This window comes from Microcaecilia unicolor, chromosome 11 (genome assembly GCF_901765095.1).
Source record: "Microcaecilia unicolor chromosome 11, aMicUni1.1, whole genome shotgun sequence".
In the NCBI taxonomy this organism is placed as follows: domain Eukaryota; kingdom Metazoa; phylum Chordata; class Amphibia; order Gymnophiona; family Siphonopidae; genus Microcaecilia; species Microcaecilia unicolor.
Window position 1 is genome coordinate 162,356,602 of NC_044041.1, and position 23,875 is coordinate 162,380,476.

Sequence of the window (23,875 nt, forward strand, 5' to 3'; positions counted from 1 at the left end):
ACCATCCTAGAAGCCCAGGCCAAATATATTCCACGTATTAAAAAAGGAGGATGGAAGACCAAACGACAGTCGGCGTGGTTAAAAAGTGAGGTGAAGAAAGCTATTAGAGCTAAAAGAAAATCCTTCAGAAAATGGAAGAAGGAACCAACTGAAAATAATAAGAAATGGCATAAGGAATGTCAAGTCAAATGCAAAGCGCTGATAAGGAAGGTTAAGAGGGACTTCGAAAAAATTTTTTGCGTTAGAGGCAAAAACACATAGTAAAATCTTTTTTAGGTATATTAAAAGCAGGAAGCTGGCAAAAGAATCGGTTAAACCGCTAGATGACCGAGGAGTAAAAGGGGCAATCAGGGAAGACAAAGCCGTAGTGGAGAGATTAAATGAATTCTTTGCTTCGGTCTTCACCGAGGAAGACTTGGGAGTGATACTGGTGCAGGAAATGGTATTCGAAGCTGACGAGTCGGACAAACTTAATGAATTCTCTGTAAACCTGGAGGATGTAATGGCACAGTTCTACAAACTGAAGAGTAGCAAATCTCCTGGACCGGATGGTATTCATCCCAGAGTACTGATAGAACTGAAAAATGAGCTTGCAGAGCTATTGTTAGAAATATGTAATTTATCCTTAAAATCGAGTGTGGGACCGGAAGACTGGAGGGTGGCCAATGTAACGCCGATTTTTAAAAAAGGTTCCACAGGGAGGAAGTGACGTCTCTGACCAATATGGTTGTTTGAAGTGTGAGCTCCCGCTTCCCAGAACATTAAGTGTGGCGATACCCTACTTCGCGTTTTAGTTTTGCGAAGCGAACTGTTTATCGGAGTTTCTAAAACATTGCTGCCATTCAGAATCCATGAGTAAAGCCGCGAATCTCTCCCAGTTTGCTTACAGCAGCTCCGTGACGGAGAAGCACATGGCGGCGATGGAGCGCGTGGTGGTGGATTCAGCGTGCGCGGTAGCGGGGCCTGCCTCGCAAGACTTGTTTAATTCAGATCATGGCCAGGGAGATCCTGAGGCAGTTAATTATACGGAGTTGCGGGACTGGATCAAGGAAATGCGGTTGGACCTTAAAGCGGTCCGTTCTGATCTTGCGACAATGGGAACGGAGTTGCGTAGCGAAATTCGGGACCTTGGCAGTCATTTAGAGGAGGTAATGGGCCGAGTGGAAGAGCACGAGGAGGCGATCGGAGGCCTTACCCACCAGATCGGAGAGGTGCATGTGGAGATCCAGCAACTTACAGACAAACTTGAGGATCTTGAAAACCGCAGCAGGCGCTGTAATCTCCGGTTTAGAGGCTTGCCAGAAACTCCATTATATACAGACTGCGAGGATGTGGTGCAGCGGTTGGTGAGTGCCTTATTATCGGAAGCAGGCTCGCCGATTGAACCCAAAGATGTCCACTTAGTGAGATCTCATAGGGCATTGGGTGGGGCGCACAATAATCTGCCCAAGGACATAATTGCCTGCTTTCAGGACTTTAAGCTCCGAGAGCGGGTGATGCAGGCAAGTCACAAGCTTGACAATTTTAAATGGGACTCTTATCCTGTGTCCGTCTTTCAAGATTTGGCTGCTGTTACTCTGAAGAGCGGGCAGATCTGAAATTGGTTACAGCACGGCTGCGGGAGATGGGCATTCGGTATCGTTGGCGACATCCCTTTGCCCTGGCGTTTTATAAAGATAGTCATCAGCATCAAATAAAATCGGTGGAGGAGGCCCGTCAGCTTTTGCCCACAGAGGATAGAGATACAACCTCCACTCAGCCTAACAAGCCACGCTCTGCATCCCTATCAGCTCATCCGAAATGGCAGCGAGTGGCCAAAGGCAATAAAAGATTGGAGCGCCAAAAGTCAGCCACCCAACTGACTTGAGTAGAGGTGTTTGCATGGTGAACAATTTTGTGCTGGAAATTTGAGTATTTGATTATCTGATAGTTATATGTTGCACTTTTTGTGGGACTCCTAGCAATGACCTTACAGTAGGTCCGCAAGACTTGGGTCCTGTTTGCATGTTATTATTATAGGGGTTTTCATGCTGTTTAGGGTATTTTTGTTGTTGCATTACAATGTTTGCTATGCTTCTGGGGAGCGGGAGGAGCAGGGGGACTCACTTTCTCGCTTATATGTCCCTTCTGTCTGTAGGAGGGGGCCCTATTGGATGGCTCGGGTGGGGGGTGGGAGGGTATGGGGAGGGGGGCGGGTTATACACAGGGTATAGTGCGATTGTGGGGGGGGGGGGGGGGGGGGGGGGGTCTGTGTGGGATTTGGAGAGAGGACGGTCCAGGGGATGGCTAGTATATGGATTTCTTTTTTCTTTTTAAATGAGTAATATAAGGTTGGGGCTCTTGAATGTTAGAGGATTAAATGTTTCCATGAAACGTCAGCTTTTATTTAGGGAGCTGCTCCGCCTAAAGATTGATATAGCTATGATTCAAAAGACTCACTTGAAAGCAGCATATGAATCGTTATGCAGACATCGTAAATATCCACAGCAATATTTTGCCTCTAATAGTGAGGGCACAAAATCTAAAGGGGTAGCGATCTTCTTTGCTGATTCTCAACCATGGCAGATTGACAAGATCATCAGGGATAGAGGGGGGCGGTATATCTTAATAGTCTTAATGTTGGGGGGGTCAGAGGTACACATTTTTAAACATCTATGGCCCTAATACTGACCATAAAGCATTCTTTGAGCGGTTAGATCAGGTGTTGCTTCAGCATAAAGATGGTTCTCTTCTGGTGGGTGGAGATTTCAACCTGACGTTTGACCCTACTTTAGACAATTCCACTCGGGGAGTCCACTACGCGGGGCGGGATCGGGAGGTGTTCCGGGCCTTTTTAGAACGGTGGCAGATGACTGATCTTTGGCGACAGGCTAACCCCACTCGCCGAGAGTATACCTATTTCTTCCCTGTTCATAATTCTTTTTCACGTATCGACTTGTGGTTGGGAGAGAGGGGACTATCCTTTGGTAGTTGTGAGGTCAGGATTGAGACGCGAACCTGGTCGGACCATAGCCCGGTGTGGTTGCAAATTAGCTTCGCAGGTCCTCCAAGAAACCCCCCGGAGTGGAGGTTGGATGATTCCTTGCTTACAGATTTGTCCCATGTCTTCCAAATTGAACAACATATTAAAGATTATCTCCAGTTTAATGACAATGGGAAAGTCTCACCGGGAATTCTTTGGGATGGCTTGAAGGCGGTGCTCCGGGGTCACTTTATTGCGTTGGGGGCGCACGTGAGGAGTTAGGAGTCAGCAGGAACGCTCTTTGCGTTCCCGCTTGTTAGCTGTGGAAAGGCAGCTGCAGCAGTGCCCGGAGGCTCAATTGGCACGATTACACGGCCAATCTGATAAACTTAGGCTGGAATTGCATAGCTTGCAGTTAGATGTGCTATCTGAGCAACTTCAACGAGTCCGTCAGACTCACTTTGAGTTTGGCAATAAGGCCAGCAGACCCCTGGCCCATAAACTTAAGCAGCAATCTTTCCACAACCATATTCTATGTTTGAGGGATGAGGCTGGAGCATTGACGTTCGATCCCTTACGCATGCAGCAGCTCTTTCGGCAGTTCTATGAGCAGCTCTACTCCTCTGACATTGCTCCCTCCGATGCATACATATCGGGCTTTTTGGCCCGCCTTCAATTGCCCCGTCTTGGAGTAGGAGCGCAACATCAACTTTCCCGGCCTATTGAGGTAGATGAAATTCTTTGGGCTATCCGTAATTTGTCGCCGGCGAAGGCACCGGGGCCAGATGGCTTCACTAACAGATTTTATAAGATTTTTGGGGGGTTACTGGCCCCGGTGCTTTTGAGGGTCTTTCGTTCGTTTGATGAGGGTCAAGATATCCCATTGTCTTGGAATCTGGTGAATATCACCATAATTCCTAAGCTAGGTAAAGATCCACAACTATGTGGTTCTTGTCGCCCGATTTCCCTGTTGGGGGTAGACTATAAACTTTTTACTAAAATCTTAGCTAATCGTTTGCAGAAGTATCTCCCTCAGTTGATTCATGAGGACCAGGCGGGTTTCATCCACGGGCGTCAAACTTTTGATAATAAACATCGAGCTCTGCACCTTATATATCATGCTGAAACCACTCGTGCGCCTCTTTACCTTTTGTCATTGGACATGGAGAAGGCGTTCGATCGCGTACATTGGCCATATCTGTTTGCGGTGTTGCAGTGGGTTGGAATAGAGAGCCCCTTTTTGAGTTGGCTACAATTGATTTATAGAGAGAGCTCCATGTGCTTCAGTCCGTGTCAATGGTGGGAGATCGTCTTCGTTTCCCTTGTTTAGGGGCACTCGGCAGGGATGTGCTCTTTCACCTCTTCTTTTCGCTCTTGCGGTTCAGCCGTTGGCGGAGTATATCCGTATTCATCCGGAGATCCAAGGCGTGCAGCGAGGGGAATTCGAAACTAAATTGCTTTTGTTCGCAGATGATCTTCTGCTCACTCTATCTGCCCCGACAATACCTTTTCCAGCTTTGACCTCCGTCCTTCGGGACTTTGGTAGTGTCTGAATTCAAAATTAATTTGGACAAGTCGGAAGCCCTTAATGTATCAGTTCCTGAGGATCAGGTGGCTCGGTTGAAGAGAGATTATCCTTTTAAGTGGGCTTCCACAGGTATCAAGTATCTGGGGGTCACACTAACGAAAAAGTTTGCTGACCTTTATGCAGCTAATTTTCCAGGGAAACTTAAAGAACTTTTTTTGGAGCTTGAACGTTGGGAGGGTCATACCATTTCCTGGCTGGGCCGCATTGCGGCAGTTAAAATGGTTTTGCTTCCTAAGCTTTTGTACTTGTTTATGGCGCTCCCTATTTTATTGCCAGATAAGTTCTTTCGAGGGCTGCAGCACCGAGTCTTCTCCTTTATCTGGAGGAGGAGACCCCCTCGGGTCTGTAAGGAAGTAATGTATCAGCTGCGTGCGCAAGGGGGGATGGGAGTTCCCTGGTTTTGGGCATACTATCAAGCGGCCCACCTTCGCATTCTAGCAGCTTCGATGCAAAAATCAGGTAAATTATGGGAGCGTATAGAGCACACTTGGTTGGACCCTTTCCCATTAGCTGCTGTTCCATGGCTACCAGACCATCAGTTAGGTGTGCTCCTTAAGAGTATGCCTCCGTTGTTACAAAGGCCGTTGTCAGTTTGGAGAGTGGTGCGTCGCTGATTTTTTCCGAATCGCCAGTGTTTTGCACCACAGTTTGTACCGGAGACAGAGACTGGAGGGTTTCAGAGGTGGGAAGCACTAGGTTTATGTGAATTGGGGCACATATGGGAGGAGGGTGAGGTGCTTTCCTTTCAACATCTTCAAGAGGATTTATGGGATCTCTGCTTTTCACTCTTTCCAGTATCATCAGGAAAGACGAAACGCCCTTGGAAAAAGCAATGAGGAGTGGGGCGGGCAGAGGTGGAGTGTCTCGGTTATATAGGGCTTTACTATCGCATAGTAGACCAGTCCTTTACTACTTAGCTAAATGGGAGCAGGCTATTGGTGTGTCTTATGAGTTTTCACAATGGGAAAGAGTCTTCAAATCCCTGCTTAAAGTTTCCATTTCTAGTGCCTTAATGGAGAATGGGTACAAAATTTTGTATAATTGGTATTATACCCCAAATAGATTACTTAAGATGTTTCCCTCGGTGTCAGCTTTATGCTGGCGCCAATGTGCTGGGGTGGGGGATATGTATCACATCTGGTGGACGTGTCCCAAGGCTCAAAAATATTGGACTGAGGTATTACGTTTGGTACATAGTATCACCAAGCTCTCCTACCCTATGAAAATGGAACATTGTTTACTCCATGTCAAGCCACGAGGCGTCAAGCCGCATATCCATCACTTAGCTACATTTGTCTTTGTAGCTAGCAAGCTGGTTCTGGCGGTGGCCTGGCAGCAGAGTACACTACCAGGTATGGCGGTCGTGGTCCACAAATTGAATCGTATTCACCTGATGTCTAAGCTGACAGTTAAGCGGACTGGCCATCTTATACCATATCAGAAAATATGGGACACTTATGTGACTTGGTCCTCCAGTACGGATCCCACTATTGGACTTCCATAAGGGCGGGGGGGGGGGGGGGGGGATGGGGAGTTGGGGTTTAGGCTGAGGTTGCTTATGTTTATTAGCTCTAGCGTTCTATGTTTTTGATATCAGATGCTCTGTTGTCATAGATGATCTTACTGTTACTGTAATGGCTTATATTTCTAATAAAAGTATAAAAAAAAAAAAAATGGTTCCAGAGGAGATCCGGGAAATTATAGACCGGTGAGTCTGACGTCGGTGCCGGGCAAAATGGTAGAGACTATTATTAAGAACAAAATTACAGAGCATATTCAAAAGCATGGATAAATGAGACAAAGGCAACATGGATTTAGTGAAGGGAAATCTTGCCTCACCAATCTACTACATTTCTTTGAAGGGGTGAACAAACATGTGGATAAAGGTGAGCCGGTTGATATTGTGTATCTGGATTTTCAGAAGGCGTTTGACAAAGTACCTCATGAAAGACTCCAGAGGAAATTGGAGAGTCATGGGATAGGAGGTAGTGTTCTATTGTGGATTAAAAACTGGTTAAAAGATAGAAAACAGAGAGTAGGGTTAAATGGTCAGTATTCTCAATGGCGAAGGGTAGTTAGTGGGGTTCCTCAGGGGTCTGTGCTGGGACCGCTGCTTTTTAACATATTTATAAATGACCTAGAGATGGGAGTAACTAGTGAGGTGATTAAATTTGCTGATGACACAAAGTTATTCAAAGTCGTTAAATCACGGGAGGATTGTGAAAAATTACAAGAGGACCTTACGAGACTGGGCATCTAAATGGCTGATGACGTTTAATGTGAGCAAGTGCAAAGTGATGCATGTGGGAAAGAGGAACCCGAATTATAGCTATGTCATGCAAGGTTCCACGTTAGAAGTCACAGACCAAGAAAGGGATCTAGGTGTCGTCATTGATGATACACTGAAACCTTCTGCTCAGTGTGCTGCTGCAGCTAACAAAGCAAATAGAATGTTAGGTATTATTAGGAAAGGAATGGAAAACAAAAATGAGGATGTTATAATGCCTTTGTATCGCTCCATGGTGCGACCGCACCTCGAATATTGTGTTCAATTCTGGTCGCCGTATCTCAAAAAAGATATAGTGGAATTAGAAAAGGTGCAGAGAAGGGCAACGAAAATGATAAAGGGGATGAGACAACTTCCCTATGAGGAAAGGCTAAAGCGGCTAGGGCTCTTCAGCTTGGAGAAAAGGTGGCTGAGGGGAGATATGATAGAGGTCTATAAAATAATGAGTGAAGTTGAAAGGGTAGATGTGAAGCATCTGTTCACGATTTCCAAAAATACTAGGACTAGGGGGCATGCGATGAAGCTACAATGTAGTAAATTTAAAACGAATCGGAGAAACGTTTTCTTCACTCAACGTGTAATTAAACTCTGGAATTCGTTGCCAGAGAATGTGGTAAAGGCGGATAGCTTAGCGGAGTTTAAAAAAAGGTTTGGACGGCTTCCTAAAGGAAAAGTCCATAGACAGTTGTTAAATGGACTTGGGGAAAATCCACTATTTCTGGGATAAGCAGTATAAAATATTTTGTACTTTTTTGGGATCTTGCCAGGTATATGTGATCTGGATTGGCCACTGTTGGAAACAGGATGCTGGGCTTGATGGACCTTTGGTCTTTCCCAGTATGGCAATACTTATGTACTTATAAATAGCCATAGGTAAAAGTATACTACTCCTTCAATTCGATATGTCGAGCGCATTCGACATGGTAAACCATAATATACTACTAAGACTCCTCGACCACTTTGGAATTGTTGGAAACGTACACAATTGGATCAAGGGCTTTCTAACCACTAGAACATACCAAGTAAAATCAAATTCAAACATATCACCACCATGGAAAGCAGCCTGTGGAGTACCCCAAGGATCACCATTATCACCAATACTCTTCAACATGATGATGAACCCAAACGAGGCCTTAACCCATTCATCTATGCAGATGATGTCACAATCTGCATTCCCGTCAGACATGACTTGACTGAAATAACCAAAGATATAAATGACAGCCTGAACATCATGAACTCCTGGGCAAATTCATTCCAACTGAACACTGAAAAAACACACTGCCTTATCCTCTCTTCTCAACGTAACAACTTCAAACCCACAACCTTAAACGCCCCAGGACACACACTCCCTATTTTAGATAGCCTAAAAATACTCGGAGTAACTTTCGACCGCAACCTCACTCTCGAGAGCCAAGTGAAAACGGTAATACAGAAAATGTTCTACTCAATGTGGAACTCAAACGAATAAAACCTTTCTTCCTGAAAGACACCTTTCACAAACTAGTACAATCAATGGTCCTAAGCCATGCAGACTATTGCAACGGAATATATGCAGGATGCAAAGAAGAACTCACTACAAAACTCCAGACCGCCCAAAATACAGCAGCCAGACTGATATATGGTAAAACACGATTCGACAGTGCTAAACCCCTTCGAGGAAAGCTGCACTGGCTCCCAATCAAAGAACGGATCATCTTCAAAATCTGCACCTTAGTCCACAAAATAATCTACGGCATAGTCCCAGGATACATGACAGACCTCATTGACCTACCAACTAGAAACAGACTCAGATCAGCACGATCATACCTAACCCTACACTACCCAAACTGTATAGGGCTAAAATACAAAACAACTCACACATCTAACTTCTCCTACATAAGCGCACAACTATGGAATGGACTCACACATGCAGTGAAAACAATACATGGCCACCTAAAGTTCAGGAAATCATTGAAAACCCACCTCTTCAAAAAAAGCTTATCCCACCGACCCAACATAAATCCCCACATCCAGCAACACAAGATAATCTATGATCGTACTGGACAATTTACTATCCTCGACCCCATGACGCCTGAAACACTTCTACCTGTGACCATAACACAACCTTGTATTTATTATCAACCATAATGGCAATCGCCACTACGATACTTTGTAAGCCACATTGAGCCTGCAAATAGGTGGGAAAATGTGGGGTATAAATATAACAAATAAATAAAGAAAGAAAGAATTTGAGTTTTAAAAGTAGATAACTGTGTTTTATATACTACTTCAAAAACATAAATCCCTGCCTACACTCCAAGGTAAAGTCATTGATTAAGCTATAGGATCAATACTGGAATCGTTGTTTTTATAAATCCAATGGTTTTAGCACACCATTACTTCTAAAGAATTCCACTGCACCATAAAGGGTGAAGTTTCCAAGCAGCTTGTGCTGTTACAGCTATGAAGGTGCTTGGAGTGGAGGAGTGGCCTAGTGGTTAGGGTGGTGGACTTTGGTCCTGGGGAACTGAGGAACTGAGTTCGATTCCCGGCACAGGCAGCTCCTTGTGACTCTGGCCAAGTCACTTAACCCTCCATTGCCCACTGCACTGAGCCTGCCATGAGTGGGAAAGCGCGGGGTACAAATGTAACAAAAATAAAATAAGCACATTTTCAAAGACAAGCAGAAAAAAAAGGAAACATTACTTTGCTTTAAAAATTACCAGATGAAAAGAATGTCTATTAAAAGTGTCCATGCACTTCTGCAACTACGGCAGAGGGACGGGGAAAAATTAGCATGTGTGCATCTGAAAATTGAATGGCTGGGTGCTGGTTTCCTCTCCTGACATCACTATGCTCACAGGTACTCCCTCTTTATTGGAGATAATAGCATGTGTGTTGTGGAAGCTGTGAGCACATCAGACAAATTTCAGTGCTGTTTTCACTCAGGCCATTTTACTACACAGGATAATGTAGCCACAACTCTGGCGACATCCCTACCTCTTCTATGCAACCCAGTCAGGCACGTCAGCTCTCTCGCCATAAAAAAAATCAAGACAAAAAAAAACCAAGAGAACTCTATAGCATAAGAAGTTGACTATAATGATGGAGCCCTGCTTCAAAATGCTGACCCAATGGGCCTCTCCGAGGTACTAGTGAGACTTTCTACTGTTAGCGCACCACATGCTTTGGGCCCCAAGAGTTCCACTGCAACACATCTGACTTCTGCAAATCTGACCAAGCCCAAGGACACAAAGAACATAGCAAAGCCTCAAATGCTTCCATGTTTGTGGGATTGAGGCCACTGCTGCCTAAAGCTACCAGGACTCCCAAAGTACTCAACTATGCTGCAGGCACATCAGCCGCGCACATATCTTCTCAGGGCGGAGCCAGGATAATCACCTCTGTTCTCACTGCAACACAGAGTGAGCAGAAGGATGGGTCAAAGCACCCTCCCCTTCTCCATGAAGCCAACCATGGCGCACACAATTCCAAGGAAAAATTCAAAATTCTTCAAAAGGGCTCCCCCCCCCCCCCAAAAAAAAAAAAAAAAAATTAGTGTTTTTTTTTTTGCATAGAAGGCCGACACATCCTGCTGGGTTGCGCGGAAGAGGTATGCCAGTTGTCTACAGAGAACACCTGTTACAGGTAAGCAATTCTGCTTAGTCTGATAAGAACATTTGAAAATTACCCTCTAAACCCATGTATAGTGATATGTATATGGCAATTATAATAATGCCCAGAAAATGAGCTTTAATTATAACATATTTACAAACCATATGCTGCCTCTCGTCCCATATCACTTTGAACATAGGAGATGACCCCGATCCCTGTAGACAGCAACCCATTGCGAAACCAGGAAAGGAACCCTAAGAACAAGTGGAGAAAATGCCACAAAATAGTTAATTAAATCACAAATTTACAGCTGATTTTCTTCCTCTTACAATTAGAAAAATCTGAAGCATGGGAATTGGAGAGGGAATAGCTGCAGCAGGACCATACCGAGTTACATTTGTGTTCTTTGCAACTCTCCCACCAGCGACCTTCCTGTTTTGCCATTGCCAATGAGAGAAGAGAGCAGGCTGGGAGGAATTTTTGTGCCCCCTACACCTGTACTGCTCGCTCCCTTGGTATAGCACTGAGCAGATGCACACTCTTGTTCTTTCTTTTTGGGGTTAAAGTGGTTTTTTTTGTTTTTGTTTTAAGGATTACATATTCCACAGCACTAAGGCTCTTTATTGATCCTTAACTTCCTTAAGGGGAGGGGTTTGGGGCAAGTATATATCCAGAATGTCTTGGCTACAAGATGAAAGGATTTCAACCAACCAGCAGCACTTAGTGCCTAGTGCTCACATGTGTTATGACACTTATGTACATCAGATGTACCAATAACTGTCAGGTGCGTGCATAAGTGCTAGGTGCTGTTCTATAACATATGCACCAAAGCTGATTAGTGCATAACTGTGACGGGGAATACCCATGGGTGGGCCATAGGAGTATCACCAAGCAACATGCACAAATTATACAATATCATCAGCTGCGTGCATTACATGGTGTACTTAGGCATGCCAACGTTCACCAGCCATTGACCTGACGCAACTGGGCATGCCAATGCGGCTTTGCTCTATTCTATCACAGCTTAGGTGTGCCTTATTGCCGTTATAGAATTGGTGCTAAGTGAGCCTCACTGTAGTACCTACATCTTGGTGTCAAGTTACAGAATGTCCCCCTTAGTACATTATGATGCTAGGACAAGTATCAGAATGCTGTGAACAGTTAAAATAAAACAATAAATAAATACATAAACAAACAACCCCAATCAAAAACCTCACAAGCCCTCCCTGAGCTTTAAATCCAGCATGCTAAGCATAAGGAAGAAGGAAAATCATGTTGTGGGTCTCACCGGTTTCATGCGCCTTCCGTAACAGCCAAGCATCAGCCTTGTCCAGCTCTGTGATGGGGTTACTAGCACTGCTGGGTTGGCTGCTTCCCCTAGGCCCAACTGGGCCATGAAAGGAGCCTCGCCAGAAGCCATTACCTACACGTAGATGACCCTGCTTCCACCGAATGTACAAGCCAGCTCCACTTGTGCATCTCAGGGCTGCTCTCCACCAGCCACCCAACACCATTGCTCAGCCAGATGTGGGTTATCAAATCTGAAATACAAAATTATTCATGAGAACCTAAAATTTATACTTTACAAAATATTATCATATACTACCAAAAATAGAAAACTGTGTGCTGTCAAAGGGCTGGAGAATATTTTTTTTTTATTTGTAGCATTTGTATCCCACATTTTCCCACCGATTTGCAGGCTCAATGTGGCTTACATTTGCTGTAATGTTGGTTGCCATTTCCTGGTAACAGAATTACAAAAGGCATTGGGAGCGGGGTTAGTGCTGGGCAGATTTATACGGTCTGTGCCAGAGCCGGTGGTGGGAGGCAGGGATACTGCTGGGCAGACTTATATGGTCTGTGTCAGAGCTGGTGGCAGGAGGCGGGGCTGGTTGCGAGGCGGGGATAGTGCTGGGCAGACTTATATGGTCTGTGCCAGAGCTGGTGGCAGGAGGCGGGGCTGGTTGGGAGGCGGGGATAGTGCTGGGCAGACTTATACGGTCTGTGCCAGAGCTGGTGGCAGGAGGCGGGGCTGGTTGGGAGGCGGTGATAGTGCTGGGCAGACTTATACAGTCTGTGCCCTGAAGAGCACAGGTACAAATCAAAGTATCTAACTGTTCACTCGTCCTCTAGATTGTTCACTTGTCTTTAGTTTGTTCTCTTGTCTTTTAGATTGTAAGCTCTTTGAGCAGGGACTGTCCTTCTATGTTTGAATTGTACAGCGCTGCGTAGCCCTAGTAGCGCTTTAGAAATGATTGTTGTTGTTGTTGTTGGTATACACAAAAAGTAGCACATATGAGTTATCTTGTTGGGCAGACTGGATGGACCGTGCAGGTCTTTTTCTGCCATCATCTACTATGTTACTATGTATGTTACTATATTAGGTGCATACATACATGGTAAAGAAGAATACGTTATGGTATTACATATTATTTCATGAGTGAAAGATTGGATTGTAGTATACATTAATTAGTTCATCGACTATAGAGAGATCATAATTGACATAAGGAATGAAGTGGTAGTGCTTGATCATTATTAACAAAGAGGTTATTCATTCAAGTGAAAAAGAGCTCAGTTTTCTAGTTCATGTGCAGTCTTATTATTTAGTGTTGAGGATGGATATTATTGGTATGCCTTCTTGAACAGTTCAGTTTTCAGTAGCCTTTGGAAGATAGTTAGGTCTTGCGTTATTTTTATGGCCTTCAGTAGGGCATTCCATAGTTGTGTGCAGATGTAGGAGAAACAGGTTGCATATGTGGATTTATATTTTAGTCCTTTACAGTTGGGGTAATGGAGATTGAGGAATGAGTGTGCTGATCTTTTTGCATTCCTAACAGGCAAGTCTATAAGGTCTGACATATAAGCCAGGGCTTCCCCGTGAACGATTTTGTGGACCAGGGTGCAAACTTTAAATGTAATTCGTTCTTTTAATGGGAGCCAGTGCAGTTTTTCTCTTAGGGGCTTGGCGCTTTCGTATTTCGCTTTCCCAAATATGAGACTGGCTGCTGTGTTTTGGGCGGTTTGTAGCTTCTTAATGATTTGTTCTTTGCATCCGGCGTAAATGGTATTGCAGTAATCTAGATGGCTTAGTACCATTGATTGTACTAGGCTGCGGAATATTTCCCTTGGGAAGAAATGTTTGAGCCTTTTAAGTTTCCACATTGAGTAGAACATATTCTTTGCGGTGTTTTTCGCATGGTCTTCGAGTGTGAGATGTCGGTCAATTGTGACTCCCAGGATTTTCAGGCTGTTTGAGACCGGAAGGGTGTAGTCTGGGGTGTTTATAGTGTTGGGTTTGTTTGTGTTACATTGTGAGGATAGGATGAGGCACTGTGTCTTTTCTGCGTTTAGCTTTAGTTGGAATGTGTCCGCCCATGAGTTCATTATTTGGAGGCTGTGTTTGATTTCATTTGTGATTTCGGTTATATCATGTTTAAATGGGATGTATATAATGACATCATCTGCATAGATGTACGGGTTGAGTCCTTGGTTAGATAGCGATTTGGCTAAAGGTGTCATCATTAAGTTAAAAAGGGTTGGTGAGAGCGGTGATCCTTGTGGTACTCCGCATTCAGGTTTCCATGGTGTTGACGTTTTTGAGTTTGAAATCACTTGATATGTTTTTGTTAAGAAGCCTTGAAACCAACTTAGTACATTTCCTCCAATCCCGAGAATAGCTAAGCAAATCTAGAATTGTTGGGCAATTTAAAAGTGCCTGGTTCAGGAACAGAAATGTGTGTCCTTAGTGTGGATGGTAGAGTGGCACCACTTCTGTCCTCCTGCTTTGGCTGCTATTCTAGAAAGGGAAAATTAGGTTCTTACCTTGGTAATTTTCTTTCCTTTAGTCATAGCACATGAAGCCATTACGTATGGGTTGTGTCCATCAACCAGCAGGGGGAGATAGAGAGCACTCAACTTTTCACAGTGCCTCATGGCCAGCCAGCTCCACTGCCTCTTCAGTATTTGAAGCTTCCAAAGCAGTATGGCAAACCGCAATGGGAATAACATGAACTTTCCTCACAGCGAACGATGGCCCCTTAACAAGGGCATGAACTCAAAAGGAGAGAATGAACACATCCTCCTGGAGGGAATAAACTCGTCCTCCTTATTGTATAACTGGAGGGGATACACGCAACCTCCTGGAGGGAATAAACTCATCCTCCAAAACATAAACTGGAGGGAATGGACTCATCCTCCTATAAGTGAACATGAATCCTGAAGACTGTTTTCCAACTTTCTCCCAAGGAAGGAACTTCAGGAAACAAGAACAGAACCTGAAACAGATTCACAGCATACAGACAATCATACAGGGAGGGCTCATGGCTTCATCTGTTATGACTAAAGGAAAGAAAATTACCAAGGTAAGAACCTAATTTGCCCTTCCTTGTCATCAAGCAGATGAAGCCATTACGTATGGGATGTAACAAAGCAATCCCTATATAGGGTGGGAACAGGTCACACCACGCGCTAGCACTTGTGCTCCAAAACGCGCATCCCTCCTAGCAGCCACATCCAGCCTGTAATGTCGGGCAAAAGACAGCTTAGAAGCCCATGTTGCTGCACTGCATATCTCTTGACGAGAGAGTGCTCCAGTTTCAGCCCAAGAGGAAGAAATCGCTCTGGTAGAATGCGCCTTAAAGGCTACAGGCGGAGACTGGCCGGCAAGCAGATAAGCTGAAAAGATAGTTTCTTTGAGCCAGCGGGCAATAGTGGCTTTAGACGCTGGAGACCCTCTGCGAGGACCTGATAGCAAAACAAACAGATGATCATAGATCCTGAAAGAGATAGTAACTCGCACATACTGCAGCAGAGTCCTGCGCACATCCAACAGGTGCAACTGCCCAAAAGATTCTGGAAACTCCTCCTTATCAAAGGAGGGCAAGAAAATAGGCTGGTTTAGGTGAAACGCTGAAACCACCTTAGGCATGAAGGAAGGCACGGTCCGAACCGTGACCCCGGACTCTGAGAATTGCAGAAATGGGTCTCTACAGGACAGCGCCTGGAGCTCTGACACCCGTCTCGCCGAAGTAATGGCCACAAGAAAAACAGCCTTTAGTGTCAAATCTTTCTCCGATGCTCGCCGAAGCGGCTCAAAATGAGAAGCCTGCAGGGCCTTCAAAACTAGCCCCATGTTCCAAGCTGGACAGGGTGCTCGCACGGAAGGCCGGAGCACCCCACTAAGAAACCGTGCCACAATTGGATGAGCAGCTAAAGACACGCCTTCAACCTTACCACGAAGGGAGGCCAACACTGCCACTTGCACCCGCAGGAAATTATAGGCCAAGCCTATTTGTACACCATCCTGCAAAAAGTCCAGAATCGGCGAGACAGGAGCCCACATGGGTGTGATCGCTTTTGAAGCACACCAAGACTCAAACTGGCGCCAAATCCTGGCATAAGCCACGGAAGTGGAACGCTTGCGGGCCTGCAGGAGAGTGGAAATGACTGTGTTTGAATAGCCTTTGTCCCTCAATTGCGCCCTCTCAATCACCATGCCATAAGACCAAAGCGGCAGGCGTCCTTCATGGCTACCGGGCCCTGTGACAACAGGTTCGGTACCAGAGGTAAAGGAAGGGGAGCCTCCACTAGCATCTGTCGGAGGTCCGCATACCAACGCGGCCAGTGCTCTGCACTGAGTGCTGCCTTGTTGATTTATGTAGGCCACTGCTGTCGTGTTGTCCGACATCACTCTGACAGCCAATCCTTCCAGGGTCACTTGAAAGGCCAGAAGCGCCTGAAACACCGCTTTCAACTCCAGGCGGTTGATGGACCACTCCGACTCCTCGGGTGTCCATAGACCCTGGGCATGCTTCCCCTTGCAATGTGCACCCCCAGCCCTTCAGGCTGGCATCTGTCACTACTAGACACCAATCGGGGAGCGCCAGCGGCATTACTCGCCGCAGCATGCTGTCTGAGAGCCACCACTCCACGCTGAGTCGGGCCGCAGGGAGCCAAGAAAGTCTGCATTGATAATCCTGAGAAACTGGAGACCATCTTTGAAGTAGGGAATACTGTAGAGGTCTCAGGTGCGCTCTCGCCCAGGGCACCACTTCCAATGTGGCTGTCATCGATCCCAGCAGCTGGACAATGTCCCAAGCTCGCGGGCGGGGCATCCTCAGGAGCAGACGGACCTGATTCTGAAGCTTGCACCGCCTTAGCTCTGGTAGGTATAAATAGCCCGAGTCTGTGTCAAACCTGGCCCCCAAATATTCTAGAGATTGCGAGGGGGTCAGGTGACTTTTGGCCATATTGACGACCCAGCCTAGAGATTGAAGTACTGAGACCACTCTGGCTGTAGCTTGATAGCTCTCTGTTACAGAGTCTGCTCTGATGAGCCAGTCGTCTAGGTACGGATGAACCCTGATACCTTCTCGCCTGAGCAAAGCAGCTACTACCTCCATTACCTTCGAAAAGGTTCGGGGAGCTGTAGCGAGGCCAAAAGGCAAGGCCCAGAACTGGAAATGTTTTCCCAACACTGCAAACCTCAGAAACTTCTGGTGCGGGGGCCAAATTGGTATGTGCAAGTAAGCTTCTTTCAGGTCTAGAGACGTGAGAAACTCTCCTGGCTGTACCGCAGCAATGACGGAGCGCAGGGTTTCCATGTGGAAATGCTGCACTCTCAGGGACTTGTTTAATTCTTTTAAGTCCAGAATAGGGCGAAAAGACCCACCTTTTCGCGGCACCACAAAGTAGATGGAGTATCGGCCGTAGCCATGTTCGGCGGGAGATACCGGGGACACGGCCCCTAACTGAATCAGACCTTGCAAAGTCTCCTCTACCGCCGCCCGTTTGGCGGCAGAACCGCATCGGGACTCCACAAACACGTCTCTTACTGGGGCGTTGAATTCTATTCTGTAGCCATCTCTGATCAGGTCCAGAACCCACTGATCTGAGGAAATATTGGCCCACTCCTCGGCAAAGAGGGAAAGACGTCCTCCGATGACAGGAAGCGAGGAGGGGGCCGGCGTACCATCATTGAGAGGGTCGCCCCTGAACTCCAGGCCTAGGGCCGGTGGCTGCGGAACGCTAGTCCGAGCGAAAGGAGTTCCTCTGCTGAAAAATGGGCACGAGAAGTGAACCCAGCAGAACGCCCCGGGCGGTACTTTCTAGCTTCACGGAAGCGAGGTCTATAAGAGGAGTGGACCGCCTGGCCCTTGGAGGAAGGCCTCGGCCTATCTTCGGGCAAGTGCTGGGGTTTAGGATCTCCCAGGCTTTTAACAATTTTTTTTTCCCAACTCCTCACCAAATAGGAGAAGGCCTTGAAATGGCAACTTCACCAACCTTTGCTTAGAGGCCATGTCCGCTGCCCAATGTCGTAGCCAAATAAGACGGCGAGCCACCACTGCTACTGCCATTTGTTTAGCCGAAGCTCTGACAATATCATAAAGGGCATCAGCCACAAAGGACAAGGCCGACTCCAGCCGCGGAGCCACATCTGAGAAGGACTCCGCTCCATCTCCGGGCTGTTCCACTGCCTGTTGCAACCATGCCAGTCAGGCTCTAGCAGCATAACAACTGCATGCAGACGCCCGAACAGTAAGACCTGCAATTTCAAAGGACCGTTTAAGTGCTGCTTCCAGCCTACGGTCTTGTATATCCTTCAAGGCAACTCCTCCTTCCACAGGGAGGGTAGTTCTGTCACCGCAGTGACTAGGGCATCTACTTTAGGCATTGCAAAGCGAGCCAAATGCTCCTCACGCAGAGGGTATAATTGTCCCATAGCCCTGGAAACTTTCAAAGGTCCCTCGGGGTCAGCCCACTGCGCGGAAATAAGCTCTTGGATGGAGTCATGCAAAGGAAAGGCTCGAGCAGGCTTTTTGGTACTAGCCATCCTAGGATTCACAGAGGAGGCCGTGCCACTGTCAGGCTCTTCAATAGAAAGGACCTGTAGGGCATCTGAAATAAGCGCTGGCAGCTCATCATGATGGAAAATCCTCACCGCGGAGGGATCATCCAGATCCTGTGGTAATTCTGCACCTGACTCTGGCTCCTCAGACCACGAAAGCCTGCAAGAACTCTCCAAATCCTCACAGCCCAACCACGAGGGGGGGGGGGGGGGGGGAAAGGAGGTGCACCACAATCTGAAGGGAAATTAGCCCTTCTACGCTTTTCTTTATGCCAATTATCAGGGAAAATAGCCTCAGCGGCCAGTCCCAGGCCAGAATCCACCGGGGGGGGGGGGGGGGGGACGGGACAATAGAAGACGACCCTTGAGGGAGAGCTCTTTTCAGCATGTATGCTTTATGCAATAACAACACAAAATCAGGGGAGAAAAACTCGCCCTGGGCACCCAGATCCCGTCCGGGGCTAGCCGCTCCCTGAATAGCCTCAATTCGAGGTCCCCCCCCCCCCTCCAGGCTCAGGGCTCTCCGTCTCTACGGAGGCCGCGCCATGCGGAGAATTCAAAATGGCGTCCGCTGCCAGCTCTGAGCGGGAAGAATCATTGCTCGCCATGCTCGGGCCGGCTCTTACACCTGTACAGCATGATTTACAGAGCCCCGCTGCTGATTTGCGCTTGCCACACTGGGAACAGCGCTTTACATTCTCTGCAGCTATCGCCGAAAACGGTGGGAAAATTCAAAATGGCAGTTTCGCGCCAAAAACACCCCGATCGCGGGCCCACCCCTGAGGAGTTAGAAAACACTCTTACCTCACCGGACAGAGTATCACAGCTCCGGTCCCATAGAAGAATCAAAGGAAAACCTCTGTTCCATTTTTTTTTTTTAACGCTGTGAGGAAAGCAGAGGTAATAAGAACTCCGGAGGCTCAGATGAGTGGGAAAGGCAGGGAAAGGCGAACCAATGTGCCTGCATCCACTGAGTGGGAAAGGACAGGGAAAAGCAAGCTAATATGTCCATATCCACGGGGGCATGGGTAAGGCAGGGAAAGGGCTAACCTACGTGCCTTCAAAGTGAAGCTGCTATAGCCTCTAACACCCCGGCTAACAACTGGCAAGCCAGGAGCCACCCCCAGGCAGATTTTTGATGGAGCTCGAAGAAGCTGCAGCCACCCTGCTTGGGGAGATAAAGAATACTGAAGAGGCAGTGGAGCTGGCTGGCTATGAGGCACTGTGAAAAGTTGAGTGCTCTCTATCTCCCCCTGCTGGTTGATGGACACAACCCATATGTAATGGCTTCATCTGCTTGATGACAAGGAAATGTATTTGTTTTTTCATTTATCACATGTAATTTTCTCTTCATAAAATGTGCCATTTTAAAGTTGCTATGTAATTCTAGACTTATTTTGCTTTTTTCTTCTTTCTTCTCCTGTTTCCCCTTGCTTTTCGTTTTTCTGTCTTCCTTCAAGCACCGCCACTCACCTGTTAGCATATGCCCCCTTCTTTGTTATACCCCCTCCTGGGCTTCTTCCTTCCCACCAAGACTCTAACCTCTCTTTTCAACCTGCTCTCCAATCACTCTTTTCCTACCTCTAGCTACTATTTTCAGTGGTGCGCCAACCTTTGTCCGAGGTCTAACATGGCGACAAAAATGTAACTTTATTTTATAAGCTTATATACTGCCTTATCAAACAAAATACTTGTCCAAAGAGAAATAAAAACAACAAAAAGGAGACACTAGGCCTTACGTGCTAAACTTGCTTTCCTTTAGTCCATCCAGACTAGCCCAGACTGATGGGTTATGAATTCCAGTCAGTAGGTGGAGACTGAGAACTCCTGAGTTCTATGTGAGTAATCTTGTGCAGTCCAGTACAGAACAGAACCACAATTTCCATACCAAAGCAGAAACCTAAGATTCACCTTTTGGGGACATTCCATGCCAAGTGGTCTAAACCTTCCCACCATCATGTCTCCAATTTTGTTCAAATTTTATCTGTTGCGCGAGTCAGGTGTTAAACGAAGTTTCCCAAAATTTGAGGTCTCTCTACCTGCAATAGTTGCAGATCTAGACCCCCTTTTGGACTGACAACCTTTCAGTCTAGATCTGCAACTATTGCAGGTAGAGAGACCTCAAATTTTGGGAAACTTCTTTAACACCTGACTCGCGCAACAGATAAAATTTGAACAAAATTGGAGACATGATGGTGGGAAGGTTTAGACTAGAGAGCTGCACGGGAATGGGGTTTGCGGGATTCCCGCGGGGACGGAGGCAGTTCCTGCGGGATTCCCGTGGGGATGGAAGCTGCTCTGCGGGGGTCCCGCGGGGACGGAGGCAGTTCCTGTGGGGTTCCCGTGGGGATGGAAGCAGTTCTGTGGTCTTCTCGTAGAAGTGTAAGCTGCACCTGCACCAGCCTCTCATCTACCGAATAGCAATTTCTTTGAGTGCTGTCTTCTCCTCCTCTTCTTCTTCCTTGCTTTAACAGCACAAATGTGGAAAGTCTTCCATTAAGGAGGTGGTAGAGTCACAAATGATGATGGAATTCAAAAAGGCGTGTGATAAACACAGAGGATCTCTAATTAGAAAATGGAAGTTATATAAAACCTAACCTTAAATGGCTGCATGTGTGTGGATGTGTCAAGTGACGCTTAGATGGCAACTCCGGCTGTGATGAACTAGGGCTGATACCTGTCAGACTTGTATGGTCTGTGTCTCATACATGGCAATCTGGTTTAGGATGGGCTGGAAAGGGCTTAGACAGCAACTTCAGTGGCTGGAACATGAGGACAGTGCTGGACAGACTTTTACGGTCTGTGTCCCACAAATGAGAAGACAAATAGACTGGAGTAGGCTTCAACGGCAACTCCAGTAGTTGGAACATAAGGATAGGGCCAGATAGACTTCTGTGGCCTTTGTTCCAGAAACACGAAAGAAAGACCATAATCAAGTATATAATATCACACTCGTTGATTTAATGATGAATTGATCATGAGTGCGACTATTGGCAGAGTGGATGGACCATTCAGGTCTATTTGCTGTCACTTACTATGTTACTATTAATCCTCTTTGCTACCAGGCTGGTGCACAGACCTCAGCTCTGACACAGGCACGAGAATCAGATGTCACCTGACCTACTGGCGCGTGCATGTGGCGACCTCTCAGCACACAGTGCAAGTGAATCAGAGACACGTCTTACATGTGCGCACCAGAGTGTTCCAACTTCCGTTCCTTCCTTGCCTACAGTGCTGTGGCTCAAATCCAGAGAGAGACTGAGGGAGCTGACTGGAATTTTATGTACCATTAAATTCTTACGGGGATGGGTGGGGATGGGTAAGATTTCTGTCCCCGTGCAACTCTCTAGTTTAGACCACTTGGCATGGAATGACCCCAACGTATACTTCTCCTCCAATTCGACATGTCCAGCACATTTGACATGGTCAACCATGACATCTTACTACATCTTCTTGACTATTTTGGGATTGGTGGAAACGTACTTAGATGGATTAAGGGCTATCATGTAGATCATATAGGATGAAATTGAATTCAATTATATCATCCTCATGGAAAGCAGTCTGCTGAGTCCCTCAAGGTTTACCTCTATCACCAACACTCTTTAATATTACGATTCCATTAGCTAATTCTCTATCCAACTTAGGTTTAAATCCATTTATTTATGATGACGATGTGACAATCTATATACCTTTTAGTCAGGACTTGACTGAAATTACCAATTTAATTAGGATAGGCTTGAGTACTATGGACGAGTGGCTAACTCATTTCAACTAAAACTGAACACTGAGAAGACGCATTGCCTCATCGTATCCTTTCAGCATAATAAATTTAAACTTACTACTTTAAATATACCCAACTACACCCTCCCTATTTCTGATAGTCTAAAACTACTTGGTGTCACAATTGATCGGCACCTGACCCTGGAAACCCAAGTAAATTGCACCACAAAGAAAATGTTTTACTCAATGTGGAAACTTAAGCGTATAAAACCTTTCTTTCCTCAAGATGTTTTCCGCAACCTAATACAATCAATAGTACTAACCCATTTAGATTACTGCAACAGCATCTATGCAGGCTGCAAAGAACAACTAATCAAGAAACTTCAGATCGCATAGAATACAGCAGCAAGAATGATCTTCGGAAAATCTAAATTCGAATCTGCCAAGCCCCTTCAAGAAAAATTATATTGGCTTCCCATCAAGGAACATATTGCCTTTAAAATTTGCACCTTGATCCATAGGATCATTTATGGTGAAGTTCCTGGATATATATTAAATGGGGGAGTCACATGATTGTATCCTCAGGCTTGCAAAGAATGATGGCATTGTTTCAAAGAACTTCTAACATAGATCTAGCACCCAGAAATAGTTCCAGTCTTTCCCGATCCTATTTAATTTACCATTATCAAGATTGCAATGGCCTCAAATACAAATCTACCTACGCATCAAGCTTCTCCTTCATAGAAACTCAGCTATGGAATGCACTGCCTAAACTCTTAAAATCAACTCAGAATCATCTAAACTTCAGGAAATTATTGAAAACTACCTTGTTCAAGAAGGCGTACCATCCAGAAGTTACTAAGTTTCTTTCTTATCTGTTCAGCAAAATTTATGGACCCTAATGTTTTCCCATCATCTTTTATTATCTTTGTCTTAGACAATACATTTACGATTAATTTTTTACTATGACACTGTAGAGCTCAACCTGAACATCTTCTGCCAAGTCACTCCATGGTAACATTCTAACGTAATGACTCAGCTGAGCATAATGAAAGATATTTCTGGAGGGGATTGAATACTCAAGACTGTAGATCAGTGAAGGATTTAAGTTTGCCATCTGTTGGCACTACATGCAGCAAATATACCAATCCACAATCCTGCCACCCATAGAAGGTGGGATAAATGCAACCCGGCTTGAATGCCGGATTGTTACAAATTGACAAATAAGGTGTCACCTTTGGTGAAAAACAATGTAATTGGCACACCCACTTCCATATCGCTTTAGCAGTGGTCATGATAGATGAAAGTCTCAATAATTTTGGTATCGTACCGCCAGAGACATGCAAGAGGTTACTAAAATGCACGTTAGGCAGAATTTGAAGTTCCAATGTTGTATTAGAATAATCAGAAGTTGAACAAAACCAGTCATTAACATTCCTCATACTACTTGCTACTGTTACATGCCTCATACTTAATAATCCCAACCCACCATATTCCACTGGTATTTGCATCACCGACAATGGAAGACATGCTTTTTTCCCCCTCCAGGGGAAACCCCTTAACAGTTTGTTAAACTTTTTTTCATCTGTCATCTTCAAATATAATGGCAACAATTGAAATACATACAACCATCTTGGTATAATAAACATGCTGTACAAGGCTACTCTGCCGAGCAAGGATATTGGCAAAGCCCCCCAGGCCTGGAATTTCTGCTAATATATAATCTAACCTAGCTTGAGTCCCGTGCGCTCTGGACCTGTGAGTATAGTCTCTTTCACTGGGGTGCAGCACTCGCCACGTATCTACTAAATTAAGAGCATGCAAGAACATGGAGAGTGTGTCAGCTCGATACCCTGCATAATGATGGGAAGCTGGGTT

At 45.8% G+C, this 23,875-nt stretch overlaps 1 protein-coding gene across 1 annotated transcript in view; it reads right to left on the minus strand.

Moving 5' to 3' along the window:
- Nucleotides 1–23,875, minus strand: part of TMEM160 (transmembrane protein 160) — a 42,730-nt gene that overhangs the window by 5,909 nt on the left and 12,946 nt on the right. Inside the window, exons 2-3 of the mRNA XM_030218739.1 lie at nucleotides 11,720–11,972; nucleotides 10,593–10,685 (exon numbers count right to left, since the gene is read on the minus strand). Coding sequence (XP_030074599.1) covers nucleotides 10,593–10,685; nucleotides 11,720–11,945 — 319 coding nt within the window. The 5' untranslated portion in view covers nucleotides 11,946–11,972. The remainder of the gene's footprint in view (nucleotides 1–10,592; nucleotides 10,686–11,719; nucleotides 11,973–23,875) is intronic.